This window comes from Notolabrus celidotus, chromosome 20 (assembly GCF_009762535.1).
Source record: "Notolabrus celidotus isolate fNotCel1 chromosome 20, fNotCel1.pri, whole genome shotgun sequence".
Lineage (NCBI taxonomy): Eukaryota > Metazoa > Chordata > Actinopteri > Labriformes > Labridae > Notolabrus > Notolabrus celidotus.
In genome coordinates, this window is record NC_048291.1 from 14,759,910 (window position 1) to 14,778,529 (window position 18,620).

At 42.5% G+C, this 18,620-nt stretch overlaps 1 protein-coding gene across 1 annotated transcript in view; it reads left to right on the forward strand.

Annotated features, from left to right (window-relative positions):
- The first annotated feature begins 300 nt into the window (after positions 1-300).
- sdk2a (sidekick cell adhesion molecule 2a) overlaps positions 301-18,620 on the forward strand; it is a 100,768-nt gene continuing 82,448 nt past the window's right edge. Inside the window, 1 exon segment of the mRNA XM_034672929.1 lies at positions 301-567. Within this exon segment, the coding sequence (XP_034528820.1) occupies positions 411-567 (157 nt within the window). The 5' untranslated portion in view covers positions 301-410.

The following is an 18,620-nucleotide window of genomic DNA, read 5'->3' on the forward strand; positions in this document are numbered from 1 at the left end:
TGACACAGAGAAATCTGGGTCTGGGCAAAAGTGGCATGACATAAACTTGATGACTGTACGCAGCCACCTTCTCTTTCTTATTTTTTTATTTCACTCGTCTTTCTTTGAAACATTCAAGGGTTATTAGTGGCAGTAAAAAAAGATGATGTCAATATTCTGTCTCGCACACTTGACAGCCGAGCAAATTCAATTGGACTGACTCCGCCTTGCTCATGCGGGACTTGTCCACAGGCTTCTCATACTACCGCGTGCCTGTCTGCATGCCTGGTGCTCTCTCACGGCGCGAGCTCTCTCCAATATCTCCCCTCCAGTCACTCACCCCTTATCCCCAGTGAGAAGCAGTCTGACGCACAGGACCAGCAGCAGGAGCAGCCAGGACTCTTCCCGGGAGTGTTTGGCCACCGAGCAACATGTTCCCAGCGCGGAGACCGGGAAGGCGCACCGGGGGCTCGTCGGTGGCGCCACGGACCATGGTTACAGCTGGACGGACTGGACAGGTCGGACAGGTGTTGGTCTCCTGTTGGATTCTGCTTTCTGCGACTTGTATCCTCAGCGCACAGGCTCAAGGTAAGATGCGCTACTCTGGATTTTAACATTGTGTTGTTGGAGAGGAGCAGAAAAGCGCACAAGAAAGTCTGTGGTAGTGTTGAATTTTGGGATGAACGTGAGCAGAACAAAAGCTGTCCTAAAATGAGAAATGTGCCCTTTTAAAGATCATGACATCTAACCACATCTTAACCAGTCACAGAAAAATAACTCACACTTTTGTAAGAAGAAATTCGTCATTATTTGAAACGTGTTTCCTACAAAGACGTGATTATTTTAATTTTTTTTTTTTTAGATCTGCTACTTTCACCTCCACTACATCTCTTGTGTAGCAACAAGGCCACTTGTAATTTTCAAAAGCTCCAGCATCACAGCCTCCTCTGCAAAACTGGACAATAATATCTGTGACATACTGTTTAGTTTAAATAATCCTTTGAGTTGTCAGTGCGGTCATTTCAATTCATCAGTCTTCCTTTAGTCACCATGATAAAGCATGTTGCTGTAAAGTGTCTATGGCTTTAAATTTTCCATATCCCATTTTTATATGCAATTACTTTTGATGTTTTACAACATCTTTTTAAAGGCCAGCTATCAGGGTCCCCATGACCTGTCAAAATGTACATAATCTCAAGTGATACATATAAAAATGACAATGGCACTGGCTGAGAAACCTCAGGACAGATTGTTTTACAGCCTTTAGATTGTGCCGCCCCTCCTGCCTATGGGCCACCTTAATAGCCCAGCCGAACCAGCCATTAACTCACATGAATATGACTATGGGACAATGAAGCAGGGCCATTATTTGAAGGCTGTATTGCATTTCCCTAATGTCCCTTTTGCTCTCTTGCTCACAGGCTGTGTGAGATTAATCTGCATGCTACAAAATGAATAAGCACAACATGCAGCAGACACATATGTGTTTCAAGGCATGGATATGATCTGCACTAATTACATTATAACTATGAAATGAATACAACTTGTCACTTTCTATCTGCGAGGGCATGACCTGTAGCTCTTGACCATTCAGAATGTAATGAGTTTTACTGGAGAGATGGTAGATCAAGACAAAGAGCAAGTGAGAGAAAATCTTTCCCTCTTCCATATTTCATCATTTGAAAAGCATGTCTGCCATTTGTCAAAAGAGCTGAAGGTAAGTTGATAAAGGACAAAGTATATTATGGGTGCTTACTGGACTGTGAATTCAATCAGCACTTTTGATATATATTCACATTAAATGGTATTTACTCATGTGTTTAAGAATTCCACCACCAGGTCATAGTTTTTATTAGAGGGTCAGGGAGAGTGCTCAAAGAAAGACGCATGTTTGACATTCAGTTCCTTGAGGCATTTACTTCAGTAGGTCTCTAAGGAGGAAAAAAAAAAGTCTCTCACATGAAGCTGATTCACATGAGAAGTGGCGTCTTCATGCACTTCCCATCTTATAATCACAACACTCTGAGCACCAAAGTGCTAAAAGCAGCATAATCCCTTTGCTTGTTTGTCTTTGAACAGGTCGCATTGCTCTAAAGTGCTCCCAACCTTATCTAAAAGGAGTCTCAGGCGTGTCTTATTATGCAGGGCGCCGCTCCTCTAGCTGTTATTATCATCCTTTGCTCAAGCTAACATGCCTGGAGTCTGTGAGGATCTGTTTAGCGCTTCAAGGCTACTTCACAGGGCTTTACCTTTCCTCCCCAAACAGACCTCTTTCTCATCCTTGCAGTTGGTATTCAGGCCCTTTGAATGTTCCCGGCTGCGCATTAGCATTGCTGAGAGATTCACTCCTCTGTCTGCCTGCTCTTTCAATTGAGAAGGACCTCCTCTATGGCGCACGATCCTTGCTTTAGCTTCTTTAGTGGTGATGCAGTTGAAGTCGTTGCAGGGGGCCCTCTCACGATCCAGAGAGGGCTTGTTCTTCTGAAGTGGGAAGCAGGTCTCATCCTCATGGGGCATCCTTGTTTGCAAATGACTGGCAGTACAGCTGTGCCTTTGCATAAAGTTGGAGGTGCTGCTGTAGTCATTCCCTGGGAGCCTAGGACCTCTGAGGATGTCATAAATTAGGCGACATGCAGGCACAAGAGGCCCCTGGGGAACTGGAGGCATGTACTTGTTTTTCAGCAGGTTCCTACTGAGGCTCCTGCTGCGTTTAGTACTGCTGGCTGCTCCTGTGCACAAGAGGATACCTGAAAGAGACCACAGGGGAACTTTTCTCCTGCTGCGGGCCACTCTCTGCAGGTCTTTTTAAGACTAATTTAGACCCCCTTATCCAAATACCAAGTAAAAAAATCTGAAGCTTTGTCTTTCTTCATCTCTTAGCCGTCTCTGTATCATTTTGCCCATCTTCATAGTCTCCCATACTGAAATCTACTCTCCACTATTGTAAGTGATTGTGTTTCTTTGTTGTGTGCATCTGGGTGTGTGTGTGTGTGTGTGTGTGTGTGTGTGTGTGTGTGTGTGTGTGTGTGTGTGTGTGTGTGTGTGTGTGTGTGTGTGTGTGCAGGAGCTTACTGTATGTTCCTGTCTATTGAGCTTTAATCTAGATAGCAGCATTGACATTCTGCCAACCGGCAGCTGCTATAATTTTCTGGACCTACGTTATTATGCAGCCTGACAGCTGTCAGCCATTTCCAAATCTTTAAATCTTATGATAATCCACCATGCTTACAAAAAAAGCATTTGTTTAAAACACTCCGAATCCTAGTGTGATTAAAACTGCCTGCTCTAATGTGAGCACCAGATCATAATTCTTCTACACCAGTGACACACTAACACACACGCATACATGCAAACACAGCCACGGAAAGATAGAAAAATCAATGTGTACAAGATTACACAACTCCATCAACAGAAATATAATACAGTTTTAATAGAATCGAAGGCATCTCCTAGTTCCAACAAAGACTGATGACAAACCCCATCATCTGCGCCCACACGTACAACACTCCATCACAAATAGTAGAAAGCTTAATCTGTTTTGCATGTAGCTTCACAAAGTATGTGAGTATGCAGGTCTCCAAAATAGACCAGCATGTTCACATTGATGCCACACTGGCCGCAGGCATCTGATTTGAGATGTTATACTAAATCTCAGCCCTATGTGATGAAATAATTGCATTTCCTTAAACTTAAAGCACTGTGATCACGTCACAAGTCCCATATGGGGCACGACTACATGGGAGTGGGAGTGCAGAAACTTCTGAGCTCACAACCATAATTGCACACAGTGCATATTTATGACATATGTATCTCCCTGTTTGGTGAGATCCAGTTAATTAAACATGTTTACAGCTCCAGAGAGCTAGCAGATGTCTGCAGAAATTTGGACTAAATGCTTGTTTTCTTCGCAGCGTGGCTCATGCCCAGAAAGCCCAGCTAGTGGCTTGCACAGCCTCAGGTGAAACGCGGTGGCAGCCTGACTTCCAAATCACAGACTTCTTGTGTGTCTTCAGAGCCTCCCTCCCATGTCTGGCTGGTTGGCTGCTTTTTCTCTGGCTGCCAAATGCTGTCTACACATGTTTATTCATGTTGCCACAGGATGCTTTATTCACCAAGATGGAACATATCACAGCTGAATTAGAAAAAAGGGAGAAAATCTGTGCTCATTGGCAGCGACATTTGAAATAAATGAATGGAAAAAACCTGATAAAAAATATGTAAAACAAATAATGGTAATTTCTCTGAAGAGAGAGTGAACATGGAGTTGCCTCAAACCTGTTTAAGGGTGACAAATGATTTCGATCTTCTGTATTGTTGAAGAACAATGGGGCCGCTGCGCTGTCAACGTTTTTTAGCTTCAGGAGGCCTTTAATTGGCTCAGTCGAGCAGCAAAACTGTGTTTATAGTTCATAATGGAAATGTAATCAAATTAACTCGTACCACAGGGTTTTGGCATTCACCCTTTGCCCAGTAATTGCCGTTTGCCCAAAGGGGTATGGTAATGGCTATTTGCATGGGGCAAAGGGGCCTTTCTCCCACCATGTTTCTGTCATGCTGCCATATTAGTGTAGCTGGATGAAATCATACTGAACTATGCAGGAGTTTAGTTTACTGTGCCATTGTTTAACATTTGATCTTATTTTATTTAGGCTAACTTAAATACTAACTAAAAGGCACACATACCATAACCTGCAGCCAGCAAAAATCCATACCCTCAGCTCATACAGACGGGTTTACTTTTCCTGCTGGGTGAAACATATAGTGTAGGAATGGTATATACTAGGGTCAGGCATCTTTGCTGTGAGGCTGACACGATATGCATCTTGACACACTGTCAACAATCCGACACATTAAATATACATGTGCACTATAACTGATGTGATACAATATGATTCAGACACCAATCAAGAAGCGATTCAAGACTGATGAATTATGTTCCATGCAATGCAATGTGATTGGATGATGTAAAGGAATGATGCTATGTGATTCAATGAGTTTGATTATTTATTAAGTCTTGTGTGAGCGTTCCCTGTCTGTGTCAAGTTAACTGTACAGTGCTATCTCAATACACCTGGCCCACAAGGATGCTCAAGGTTAACACGAACAATTAAGAGCAAAATTAAAAATGATGTGCTTAACACTCCTACAGCAGCATGTTAGTTCACAAATGAACAGCAGAAAGCGACTTCTATATTGTGAACAATAAAAAATAATGAACCTTTCACAAAGAGGTCCGTCACAAGACAGCTATCGCATAAGTCATTGTCTCACTCTGCAGTTGTTTGCCAGCAGGGCATAAAATAAATTTGCTCACCACTCTTGGGGCTAGTAGACATAGATGAATCTAAACATGAGGCGGGAGATGCCAGGGCACTGGCAGATGCTTCCATGGTCACAAGGTTGGTCTGTTGCCTTTGTACTTTAGAACAGCAGAGCACATTTTGCAAATTTGAATCTGGCTAGTCAAGTTGACTGTCTCTCTTAAACTTGAAGTGTTCCCAAACTTTTGATTTGAGGCTTACAGGTGGTGGGTAGTCTTTACCTGCTCATCCTCCGCCATTTTTGTTTTGCACGGCTCCTACGCTTTTCTCCAATACTACAGCATTCATTTGTGGGGCATGTAAACATAACGTGGATCTAGTGTAGGTGGAATAAAAGAAAAAAAAAAATCTAATTATTAGGTCGGTCACATTTCTGAATAAACAATCCTAAATAAAACAGGTTTTACCGAAGCAGACATTTAATATCCGATGCATCGATTTCATTCCAAAATTGCATCCATACACAGCTTCCCCACCGATGCATTGTGTCCGCCTGTGTCAGTGTATCGATACGAATCGGTTACACTTCCCATCACTAGTATAAGCTTCTTGTATTAGATTACTCAATAATAACAGTGCTGACTGAGGAGGCATGTTCTCCTTCTGGGGCCAGTTTTAATCACATAGCTGAGAGTGGTTCTGTTTTCGTGTCTCCTTGTGTACTGATGAGACTGTGGGGAGAAGCGCTGCAGGGGAAAACCGACAAATTCTTCACATATTAATTCTCCTGGCTGAAAGTCTAATCAATCTGACACAGGACCAGGAGCCACCTCTTCAACTATCAAGAACAGAAAAGAAATGTCTCAGAACAGGCCTTACATTTGGACAGAAATTAAAAGTGGAAATGACCTTGGATTGGGAGTGGGATTTGGAAGTGGAACTATTCATTTAATTTGTCTGATATCATTTTGACAAGGGAGCAAAGATGTTGTGCATGCTTCTTAATCAAAGCATCATTCTGAGGAGCGATTTTGAGAAGCCCTTAAAATGGTGTCATTACTTTCATCCAGGGAAAAGCAGGATTGTTACTGAGGCAGTATACTTGGACCATACATCTGTCTTCAAGCCCCCAAGCTGTTCCATGTAAACATTTAAACAACACAAAGGCAACTCAAGGAAAACTGTGGTGAGACACAATGCTTTTTACAGCATCATGCAAGCATTGAATCTCTGCTCTCATTCAGCGTGCCCCTCCTGGGGATTGGTGAGTGTATTCTTGTGTTGTGAATAAAATGGCAAAAGAGGCAAAGAAATAGAGAAATGCGGTGGGGTTGGCGGGCCTATGTTTTTTTCTCCCTCTCAGTGTAAAAACAAATGGTTGCACCAGTCCATTTTCTTTGTACTTTCATGCGAATGAATTCAGTTCTTGTCATTCTGCTTCGTTCAGTTGCAATCCTCAAACCAAGGCAATCACAACACTCAATTCTGTTGCCCGGCCACCAAGCAAGTTTCCCTGCTATGGATGATGTCAAAAGACAGATAAATATTGTTTTTCCAGACATTGCAGAAGCCCTGAAACCACACAAATATGAACAGCTTATGTTTATTTGATTTGAAACATATGTCTGGTCCCCACCTCATTTAGACCGATTCCCATCTGACCCAATGCAGGCCATTTTCTTTTTGTATTGGGTCTCTGATATTGAAATCAATCGCAGACCCCAGAGTTACACCAAATAATGCTCTATCATGTCAAACTTTGTAACAGCACCGTTATTTTTATTGATGTCCAGAATATTGATTTAATATTTAATCTTTTGTTTTCCTGTACAAAAATGTGCTATAGAACACAAACATATAGGTGTTGGAGGACAATGAAAACACAAAATATAATCATAATTCAATTAAACAGACATATTTATGAATTAGCAAATAAATAAAGACAAAAAACAAGGGTTTGGTTGGGTTGAGGTTTCTGCTGCTCTCTACTGCTGATGATAAAATGGTATACAGTAGTGGTGAAGTTGGCTGAGGAGTATAATCAGAGGAGGATGTCTTTCTGTTCAGGCCCAATGATGGCAATCCCCTAATAGGAAGGAGGGAAACTTTCCTTGTTGGACCCAGCAAGTTTAACAATGTTTACATGTAGGTGGTACTATGAGACTCAGGGGAGGGGGTCCTCCTCCTACATAGCACTCTAGTTGTTTCAATGGAAATTCAAATTCTGATTTGCTGACAAACAGTCAAAATTGAGCACAATTTATATAACTAGGCCAAACAGGGGATCAGAGTGTGCAGGCGAAAGATATCAAATTGGTTTGCCAAGTGTTGCTAATGTTAGCAGAGCTAGCACCACTAGCCTTTTGCCTCCTTATAGGTTCTTGCACTGCTTCGATGGGTGGTTATATGCCGGTTTAATCAGCCTACAAACAACTTTAACTCCATTTTGTAGATTATAAAACTAACAAACCGCACTGCACTACATGATGCTATCTGTCAATCTGTGCTTGTTTAAATCATGGTAGTAGCGCGATATAGTATTATGGCAGTAGCCAATGGCAGCTACTGGAGCAATAGCCTCAGCTAGTGGCAGGTGGATGTGTTGCAGTGTAGACACAACATATGACAGTCATTTTGGTCCTACAACAATAAAAAAAATATTTTTTAAAGTGGAACCAAGCGGCAACCTCCGGTCTAAAAATATGAGTCCAATGTGGAAGTGCTAAAAAGTGCAGTTCATTGAGGATCCGCTTGAGGCTGGCTCCAGAAGTACTAGAAGTCACATACACATGTATGGGAAAGAGACGATATTTACAGCAGAATTAAACATGTTTCCAGCCTGGTACAAAAGACAAGTGTAGTCTGGATAGCTCATTTCTTCATCAGCTCACAGTGTACGGGGGGTTAGTTTTTTTCTAACGCAGCAATTTCAAAGATATTGAGATTATGAGTCCTCCAATGAGAGGCACAACTGACTGCAAACACTGTAGCTGTTGGCTAGGAGGCTCAAACATCGCCTCTTTACGTCACACTGGCTCTACAGCAGCAATATGGCTGCTGCTGCCGATTGGCCTCAAACAGCTCTTCAGAAACAGATGGGTGACGTCACGGATCCTATGTCCATATTTTATACAGTCTATGACTGGAACCTGGTGCCAACTAGTTCGGGTAGCATGCTAAATCCTTTATTCGACTAAATGCACACTTCAATAGATGTGTGTATCTACTGATACAGAGCACCAATTTGATACCAGTGTTGAATGGATTACTGGTATGATGGCTGAACAATATATTGTTCGACCCCTGTGACTGCAATGTGTGAGTACCCAATAGTAACACAACAGGACTTGTGATGACAGTGACACACGTCATGCTGTAACTATTTTGTTTTTAGATGCAATACCAAACCCAGCCAGTTTCTCATTTTCCATGACAAATCTACAATAAAAGTCTGTCTGATATCACTTTAGAGCAACCTCTCTCTTGAACACACAGAGAACTGACTGCTGTACAGTACATGAACATGACGCTGCTACCTTCACAGATACAAATGCTCCATCATGCGAGACAGATTCTCAGACAGAGTATTCCCACTTGTCCTGGTGCCCGTTAATGCTGTGGGCACACTGGTGGACCACTAGTGGAAAAACAGAGTGGTTCTTTTTTGTGTCTTCATCTGCAGTGCATATGTGGTAAGAATCATATGCAGAACACTGTGAATTTTGGTTTCGTTAACAGTGACTTTCACAGGACCGGTGACGCAGATTTAACATAACTTTGAACATATTTAGAAAAAGGTTGATGACATGTAAGGAGGAAAATTGCTTTTATTTGGGAAGTTGATGAAAAGTTTTGCTCCTCCCATTATCCCTCCTCTTGTCTCTCTCTTTGTACATAAAAACACATTGCAGTACTTTGGTAATTATTCCTGTATTTTTTATTGCCTCATAAATTGCAGAAAGAAAACATATTGCAACATTAATTTATTCCAATATTCTGCAGCCCGAACTTGTATTTATCTTTGTTATGACAAGACAGAGAACAATCTATGTGCAAGGCAACTTCAGGCTTTTCTGACTTTGTTTAACAAAGTGTAAGAAATAAATGCATATGAATAAACTGAATTAAATTTGATTACAATCTGCCGCACAGTCTGTCTCCAAGTTGCAGTGGCAGCGCTCACAAACCCTCTGTGACATTGAACACTCTTTGCATAGGAGTTGATAGTATGTGCAAAGAAGCATGAGATACACAGTTCCATGTTGATGGATTTTTCTAGAATTGTGTCTCCAATGCACTCGCGTCTGCAGATATACCACAGATCAAGCATTTCCTTGGTGGCAATCAATTGAGTCAAGGATGGGTGTGATCCGTGGAAGTTTGACGCACCACACCATGTGGTGTGCAACTCTTGTCCTACCAGTGTTACATTTTTGACTTTGTTGAAAAGTGTTCACACACGCTCTTGTAGAGTTGGCAAAATGTATGGTTCCGCAAGTTTATCAGGCAGTGGAATCACTCACATAACTCAAATTTCAGCAGCTGGCAAAGTTAACATTTGTTGTATTGTGTTTTTGTTTAGCTGAATTTGTCATTGTCTTTGGCATGATGAAAGATTACTTTAGTTGTCTTATATATTGCTATGCTACCACCACCCCTTAAAACATTGACTTTACAGATATTGCAAGACGTCTTAAATGCTGTTGCGGAAACAAGTTTGAAACACATTTAAACTGCTTAGCCTTTGTTGTTAGCTTCCTCCATGCTATGTTCGCTCCACCCTTCAATACACACAGCTGTGCTTCTGCACTGATTAAACATGATGCATGCTTATATCATTTCCTAAACACAGAACAGTATTAAAGCTGAATAGAATAGATTGGCTCCATGGGTTGGCCCATTGTCACTGGTCTTATAGCCAATATCAGGATTCGATCAGTGCATCAGCTTAAACTAGCTCCTTAGCCAAGTCACATTCCACTACATTTCATTTCAGTATTTGACATTAGAGATTCTATGCTACTCTACAAGAAAATGGAAAAGGAAATATATGAGGGTCAGATGAAAAACAAACCCTGAAACCCAGGGACCTGTGGGAGTCACAAAAGCAAAATTTATGTAGTCTTCTTTGCCGAATGCTTTTCTCTTCCAGCTAATGATTTTTTTTTATTTTGCTGTTCAAAGTGTGCATTCTCTTCTGTAGACTATGTATGGAAGTGGGGTCAGGGAGTCAGGGGTCACATGGTTGGCAGGGTTGTGTTAACAGATAAATGATTTCAGGCCATGGCACACTTTCTTTCCACAAGCAGGGTCTCGTCTGGGAGGAGGGAGCCTCCATGCGCTCCATCTGCAGGGCTGAGTTTGCTGCTAGGCTCAGTCTGTGCTTGGCAGTCCGCCTACCAGTCCCACTAGGGGTCCTGGCAAAATGCCTCAAGCTGCATCTCAATGCCTTGTGCTCAGTATTGATTAGGACCAGAGCTGACTCTCATTCCCCATTGTCCTGTTCCTGGACACATGGGACTCGATATCATGTTTGATATCACTTTTGTTTCCCCAACACTTGCCTTTTCCTCTTCCCTGACGGAGACAGAGCACAACATTAGGCCCTCCCTGCTCCAGTTCCATTTTGACAGTTCTCCACCTTCACTGTAAACAAATGGTTTGTGATAGAGATACCAAGGGATGTCAGAGCGAATGTTAGAGCACAGAACATGCAGAGACATCAACTGAGATCAATCTAAAGAAATTCATACCTACAGCGTCATTCAACAGATTTTTTTTCCGCTGGTGTGGAATTCCTTGTTGTATGCACAACAGAGAAGATCTGGCTGTCACTGTAGCATGGCAGCACTTCAGTGTACTGATATCTTTGATCACTGTCCTTGCCTCTAACATTAACAGAGTGTCAGTTAAGAAGTGTAGTGTTGATTGGAGTTGACAGCAGTGATGTGGGCTTTTTCTCTATGGCTGATGTCACATCTGGATTCCCTTTCCTCGGCCCCTCAGCACAAGCCATGAAAGCGCTTCAGGTGCGAGACTGATAGCATATGGCAGGATTCAACCTCGAGTGAAAGCCCGGACTAGAGCCTTTGTTGATCACAGTATGACAGCCATCTTGCCCACTGCATGGAAAAATAGATATTTCACGTTTTAAAACAAATTTCATCCTCATTATTTCTGTGGCAAATATTTATTCTTTTACCTTGTAACAGTAATGGGGGTATTTATACAAGGTCTTTTCTGTAGAGCACAGAGAGTGACAACATATTTGACCATAATTTTCTGTACTGATAATGTCCTGGATCATTACATTTTCATTTATATGCTAAGCAAGGAATTGTGTCGTTGCACTGCATGGCCTTAATTGAAACACACACAATGAATGAAAGCACCAGTAAAAATAGGTTTTCTGAGAGCTTGGCTGCTTAAATGATAAGAAATTATGTAAGTGCATAGGACATATGAGAGTCAGTGCAGAGTAGAAGCTCTGTTTGAAATCAGCAAATTGAGAAACTTGTGGTATTATCTCTGCCTCTACATGCCTACAGGATTAATTGGCGCTGGGCCATGGAGAGCCCGTGTTTTACAATGAAGCATGAATCTGCCAATACGCAAATGGAGTCTTGTCGTGTGTCTTCTGCTTGGCATGATTTAGGATCAGAGTTGGAGAGCTCCTCAGGGGTTAAATGAGAAGTCTGTGGGGCATTGCACCTCTGAAAGCAACCCACACTGACAAAGACAAAAGAGATCCTGCGCAGATACAGATGCCTATTTATTTTAATTTCAAAGGCTTGGGAGATGAATCTAATAAAAGTGCCTTTATTGCTCTAATGCATGTTAGCAGATGCACAAACATGCACACACCCAGAGAGTGCATGTGCAGTAATACACAAACACATTTTCTCCCTGTTACACATTCATCTGCACACACATGTGCAGATTGATTCATTACCGCTAAATGGAGCTTTCTCAAAAGACCAAACCAGAATTTGAATGCTGTTTTCGGCACAACTAATGAAAGTGGGCCACATCCATGCTGTCTCGTGTGAATAGACAAAATCAGAATCAGCTTTTTCAATGTGAAGCGTCATGCTGGAATGGCCCTCTGTATAAATACTCTCCAATTTAACCTGTCTCCCTGCCATGTCGCAGTCACAGCCAACTGCAAAGATAGAGGAACTGAAAGAGATATGAAAATTGCTGTGGACATTGTATGGCGGCACTAGGTGGGGAGGGGGGGCGGGTAGGTTGGGGTGTGGGCTGGGGGGTGTATTGATGGAGGACAGAAAGGAGAGCGCTGCATCAGTGGGGTAGAGATTGCTGTGGTGTACAGTAGCACAAATCCTAAATTCTGTGCAGATCCGACGGTAGCTAGGAAACAGCTGACAGTAAAATGGGGGGATCAAAGGGATTAGTGTGCCCAGTTTGAGTCCAAACAGTAACCCTTCCACTTCTCCCACACTGCCGGCCTTTTTAGACATTCACCCCTTGATTTCAGCAGCGTGCTTGGCCTGTTAGGCACAATCCATATCTGGTTATACTCTCCCAGTTTTTCCAGATTGAAATTGCTCTTTTTTTAAAAACTATTTAGCTCTTACATACTCTCACAGACAGGTGATAAGTGGAAAAAAAGGTCACAGTTTCAATTTTAGAAGAGAAGTGGGTTAAATGGAGGAAGGCACTCCTTCACTCTTGCACACAGGAACGCGCACACACACACACACACACACACACACACACACACACACACACACACACACACACACACACACACACACACACACACACACACACACAAGCTGCACAAAACACAAATGCCTACGCAGAAGTGGTCCAGACTAAACAAAGACATTGCATCTGAGTGAGTAGGATGCACATGTCAGACTCAATCAGTGGGTCCTTTTTTGAGCTGAGTGAGATTTCCTGTCACAGGGGCTTGAGACGCAGCCTGTTTAATTCTGCAGGGGACCACCACGTCCCAAAAGCTTCGGTCACTGTCTCCTCTCGTCTCAGAGCGCAAGAGATGTACCTAAACTAACAAGCCCAAATGCCCCTGTTGGGGACCTCTACTGTACTGCACCAGAAGGACTCCTGACAGAGCCGTCCCTCTGTCTCCACAATTGAGATGAAGCAGACATGTGAACACACTCTAAACTGACACAGAGCTGTACACAAGAGAGTAAAGCCAAATCAAATCATCATCACATGTGACGTACATATGATGGCTCAAAACTGATTTGTGATGCCTGAGTTAAGCAAGAGCACTACAACAAAAGCAGTGATGGCTGTTGTTCCTCTTTGGGAGCAGACTCTATATGTGAACACATGGTGGCTGCAGCTGCTTTGACTTGTGTTTGCCTGTGCTCAGGCCTCAGGATAAATTTATGTTTCTTTGTGCTCAAAGCTTTCACAAATTGCTGGTCAAGCTAGTTTTTAATTTGCAATTCGAGGGAGCTTTCAAAGAGTAATTTCCTTGTTCTGTGAAAGGGAAATGCTTGAGCACATATCTTATTGTAGAAATGCTGGACATGTACTCTGCCTGTGGGGACAGAAGAAATGGGAGAGTCAGTGGGATTATATCAGTTTAATGAAGTTGCTCCGGCCGATGTTTAATTTCATAAAATTCAATTAAAAAGCTTTATTTCCAGTTCTGTAATCACTCAAGAGGTCGCTGTGATTACAGGAATTGGTGAGAAGAAGTGACCGATCCAAAATGTGTTCTTTGAGACCGTGTTATGCTGATCTGCTTTCAAAAGCTTCACAGTGACTATTGTGGCTCTTTCAGGAGAGAAAAGCAGCAACAGAAAACTTAATTTAATGGTAGGTAAAGGAACAGAGTACACTGAGTGCATGGCTGAGTTTGTATAGGATGCAGAGATAGGAAGGAGAACAGTTGTTAGGCCTTGACAATAGACGCAATCACTACCGCACAGCTACTTCATCCACATGCGTCTTCTTCCATGAACCCTGCTCTTTATGCTCTGATTTTATTGTTGTACGTCCTGTAATTGCAATATGTATATATATGTAAGAGCGGACCTAGCACTTTCCTTACACTTTGATGCATTAGCAGGGAACAGTGATGAACAGAAAAAGAGACAAGGTAAGCGACAAAGAGAACATGCAGCCCACCAGCCTTACTACAAACACGGACTGCAGAGCTGACATATGCAAACTCAAAGGGTGGCGGTGTTTAAAAGCTTTAATCACACCGCTGCTCGGAGCCCGATGTGGCGTTGCACTCTGCATCATTGAAAGCTTGTTTTATTAATGTTGTCCAGAGTGAAGTATGGTGGGGTAGTGAGGGAAAGGGGGGGGGGGGGGGGGGGGGGTACATTGTGCTCTTGATTTAAAGTGGGGTGGAGCAGAAACAATGGCCATGAAAAAAACATGGCAAGGCTGTGAGGCGCAGCACCACTTCCATTATTTTAGAAGGCATGGTGCCCAAAATGGTGCAAAGGGAGGTGGGTGAAAATCATAGGGAGAAAAATCTACTATTGAACATTTTGCTTTAAAAGCTAGATGTAAATGCCAAAATGTTCTGTCATGTCAGTCTAAAAAGAATGGTGAGTGTTCCCAGGATATCAGTCATGAAGATGGCTTTGACTCCTGTGCTCGGGTTGACTCTGTAGGATTAGTTCATCATTTGCTTTATGTGACACATACAAGCCAATCAAGGCAAAGTGCGGTGTCTTGGAGCGAGTGGGTGAAGTTAAATCTCGTGTGAGTCTGATGCCTAATTGCTCTCATTAGCAGCCGGCGTTCACACTAGTTATTCTGCGCAATTAACCGGCTGCCACCAAGATGTTATTAGGCAGAATATCGCGGTGGGTCAAAGGAAAAAAAAAGGTTGTAATTAATTCTCACTTAAATTAATGATTCCATATTTCAAAGGCTTGCACAATGGCATTTTTTGCCGAGATTCCCTAAGGGGAGAGCACTGATGAGTGTTTTTTCGCATGTCATGTGGAAATGAGGAAGTGCACGCAGTTGATGGAAATCAGGAGCCATTGTTGTTTGACAGTAGGCACCTTTGCAGTGATTGCCTGTGTTATTAATTTGGCGAGATGAGAGGCGGCAGGCTCCTCCAGCCTCTGATGGTTACACTCTGCATTAAAGAACTGCTGCTATGAATGACACTCGGGGCTAATGAATATGAATACATTTATAAAAATAGGCACGGGCTCCCCTCTCAGTGCAGATTGGGAGTGACAGTCACATTGGCTGGGCATGGTTGATGAGAGAGGGAGCCGCTGCCCCTGGAGATAGAGGATGTTGCAGGGATCAGACAAACAACCCACACACACACACAGCCACAGCCACACATACAGATGGATGCCCTAGTATGATGACATTCAAAAGCCTCCAGTATTTAAGAATGCCAACCCTGTCATCTTGTGATACAATAACTGCTGGACACAAACAATCTGCTGTATCAAAGCCTGCATCTCCCTCAAAGTTATGTACCTGCAATAATAATTATCTCAGTATCCATCACAGCTAATTGCTGCGTTTTTTCATCAAGTCTAAGAGAATGGATCATTTATTATTATGCATAACATATCGAGCAGGTGGGTGGCTTGAAAGAGGATTTCTCTTACTTTTCAAACTCCACAGGTGTCATGTTGTTAACTAGTGATTTATGCTGCACAAACAGCACATTTACATCGCCTGTCAACCAATTTATAGACTGTTTCCTGTGGAAACAAAGTGCAGTCATTTATTGTCATTATGCACAATTCATTACTCTCTGACTGACTTGGGGGAATCAGAGAGATGTCAATTTGTCTCTCTGTGGTTTTAGTGTGGCATTTAAACACAGTCATTATCATATATTGCCATTAATAATGAGCCAATTTCAACTTCATACTGCATTCAGTATCGAGGAAGGACGATTTGTGCTGTAACTGTGTGAAATCAGTTGAAGAAATCAGTGAAATGAAACTTTTGCTTCTTGACTTACTGGGAAAAAAAAGTAGAGAGTAATCTATCACATGTGCAGTCCTCCTCACCAGGCCTTTTCCTCCAAAAATGTATTTCATTTTTCTATTTCTCAGCATTACTCTGACCTAAAAAATAAAAGGAAAAAGTCATTCCACCACACTGCGATCAGAGCAATTTTGTGTCACTGAGTGTCTTTAACACAGATGAGAGATATGACAAACAAGAATATGCAAATGTGCTCATCTGTTTCACTCGGTAGGTGACGATTTTAATTGATTAATAGAAGAAGTTTATTTGATTGGCTGCGGCTTAATAAACCGGGATGTTATTTGTCAAGCTGTTCAGTTTAGGTGCATGAGTGTGACTATTTCCCCTGCTTCTATTTTTTTCTCCTGAAAGTAAATGTTCTTATTTTTCCTGAAGCACAGGCAAGACCAATCCCTAAAAGATTAGTGAAGGACTTTGATTGAGATAAGTGGGATACTCATTGGCTCTGACGGACGTAACCTTGGTGAGTGTTCTCTGGCAGCCACTTGAGGAGCGTGGCAGACTGTGAAAGCCGGACATCGGGCTTGACTGACACCGTGGTGCTAACCTTGAGCCAGGTTTCCTGTAGAGCGGCGGCTCAGTATTTAACGCCCAGAGAAAACTCATTGAGCATCTGACTTAACTGGGTTAGACTGCACCCATGGATGCAAGCCATCAAACTGAACTAATTAACAGCTGAAACAACCTTGAAAGCTGCAGACAACAGTGTATTAGCAGCTTTTACCCCTCCACCACTCGCATTCCCCAACCATTTTCCTGGTGTCGGTGCGCTATGCGCTATGCTACTCCATTCATTTATTTTGCACTTGAACAACAGTTACTTTATAATCCTTTCTCCCCGGCTGAAATTAGGTTAGAAGTACCTTCCCATCAAACCGTTCTGTTGAAAATTGAAGAGGCATAAAAGACAGATAAAAGCACTACATGTCGCCCCTGAAAAAACATGTCAGTTTGTGGGGTTTTAGACAGAAAGAGAGAGAGAGAGAGAGAGAGAGAGAGAGAGAGAGAGAGAGAGAGAGAGAGAGAGAGAGAGAGAGCGAGAGCAGATGCGAGAGCACAAAAATGTTCATCACTTTCTAGGATGCTCTTTTAAAGACTCTGTTAAATAGGGTGACTCATTTATTTACTTGGTTCTTTTTTTTAATGTTGGCATGTGAGTGTTTATGTTATTGCCCTAGAAAGTGAAAGTCTTTGGTTTTGACTTATGTTTGCATGAATCAAAAGCAGCAAAAAGGATTTACTCAAAAGGGAGGCTCATCAAATTCTGTCAGATTTGAACTCTCATAGCACTGAGCCCCAGGGGTTCTGTTTGATTTCCTCCTGAATCAGCAAGGCTGCCATTTCTTTCTTTCTGCGGTTAGTTTGCTGTGAGGGGTCAGGGGGCAATTCGTCGTTATTGAATAATAAATAAATATAAATGTGTTCCGCCTGTCGTTGATCCCTGTTGTTTCTTCGCCTCTCACTTTCCTGGGCAGACAGACAGCAGCTGCGGCCTTGTATTCGCTGTAATGGCCTGTATATATGCAGGGTTTCATATTTCAATCACCGCCACGGCAGCTGAAATTGGTGGTTTAAGATGAAGTTGAAATTGGAAAGTGGCTATCGTGTCTGCATGAGGAAACACATTTGAATCCCGGCGGAGAAGGTGCTTGGCAGCTGCATCTGGAACGCAGACAGACGAGTCCTTAGGAGTGGAGTTAAAGTTGGAGCCACAAGTGCTCCAATGCCTTTCAAGCCTTAGCCAAATGATTTTCCAGCGGAGGTCGCACCAGGGACGTGAGATTTGAGGAAGTATTTCATAATAACCCCCATAATCAATGATTCATCACAGGAAATATTAATGGGCCATAAATGATGTATTGGACTCTGATGAGGTAGATCTACAATCACATCGTTAAATGTCACGGGGCTGTTCATTCATGGTAATAAGGTATTTGTAATAATTAATGCCTCCTGTTATTTGTCTTTAAAGTCTGCACAGGGAATGATATCCCAGTACACATTCCTTTGCTTTTTGTTCTTGTGCTGTAAGGCCGCTGAAAACGAGTCACAAGAAATCCACCTTTCATTTCTCCCTGTCACTTATTTCTGTAACTCGCGCTGTCTCCTCTCCCTGCTACATTTACTGAATATTCATTATGTGGCTAATAGTGGTGCCTTTGAAGAGGAATGATCATATTTAATTTTCTCGCCTGAGAAGGAACAAGTCGGTGAGGAGAGGGTGCAGGAGAGGAGTGTACGGGAAAGATAAAGGGGAGGGAGTGAGAGAATTAGATCAAGCGATGAATGAAGTGGCAGCAGGGCATGGAGTTTATGGACTGGCAGGGGTGGGAGGATGGAGGGCGGGCTAGGGTGGAGGGGGGTGAGTCTCCAGATTACAATATGATT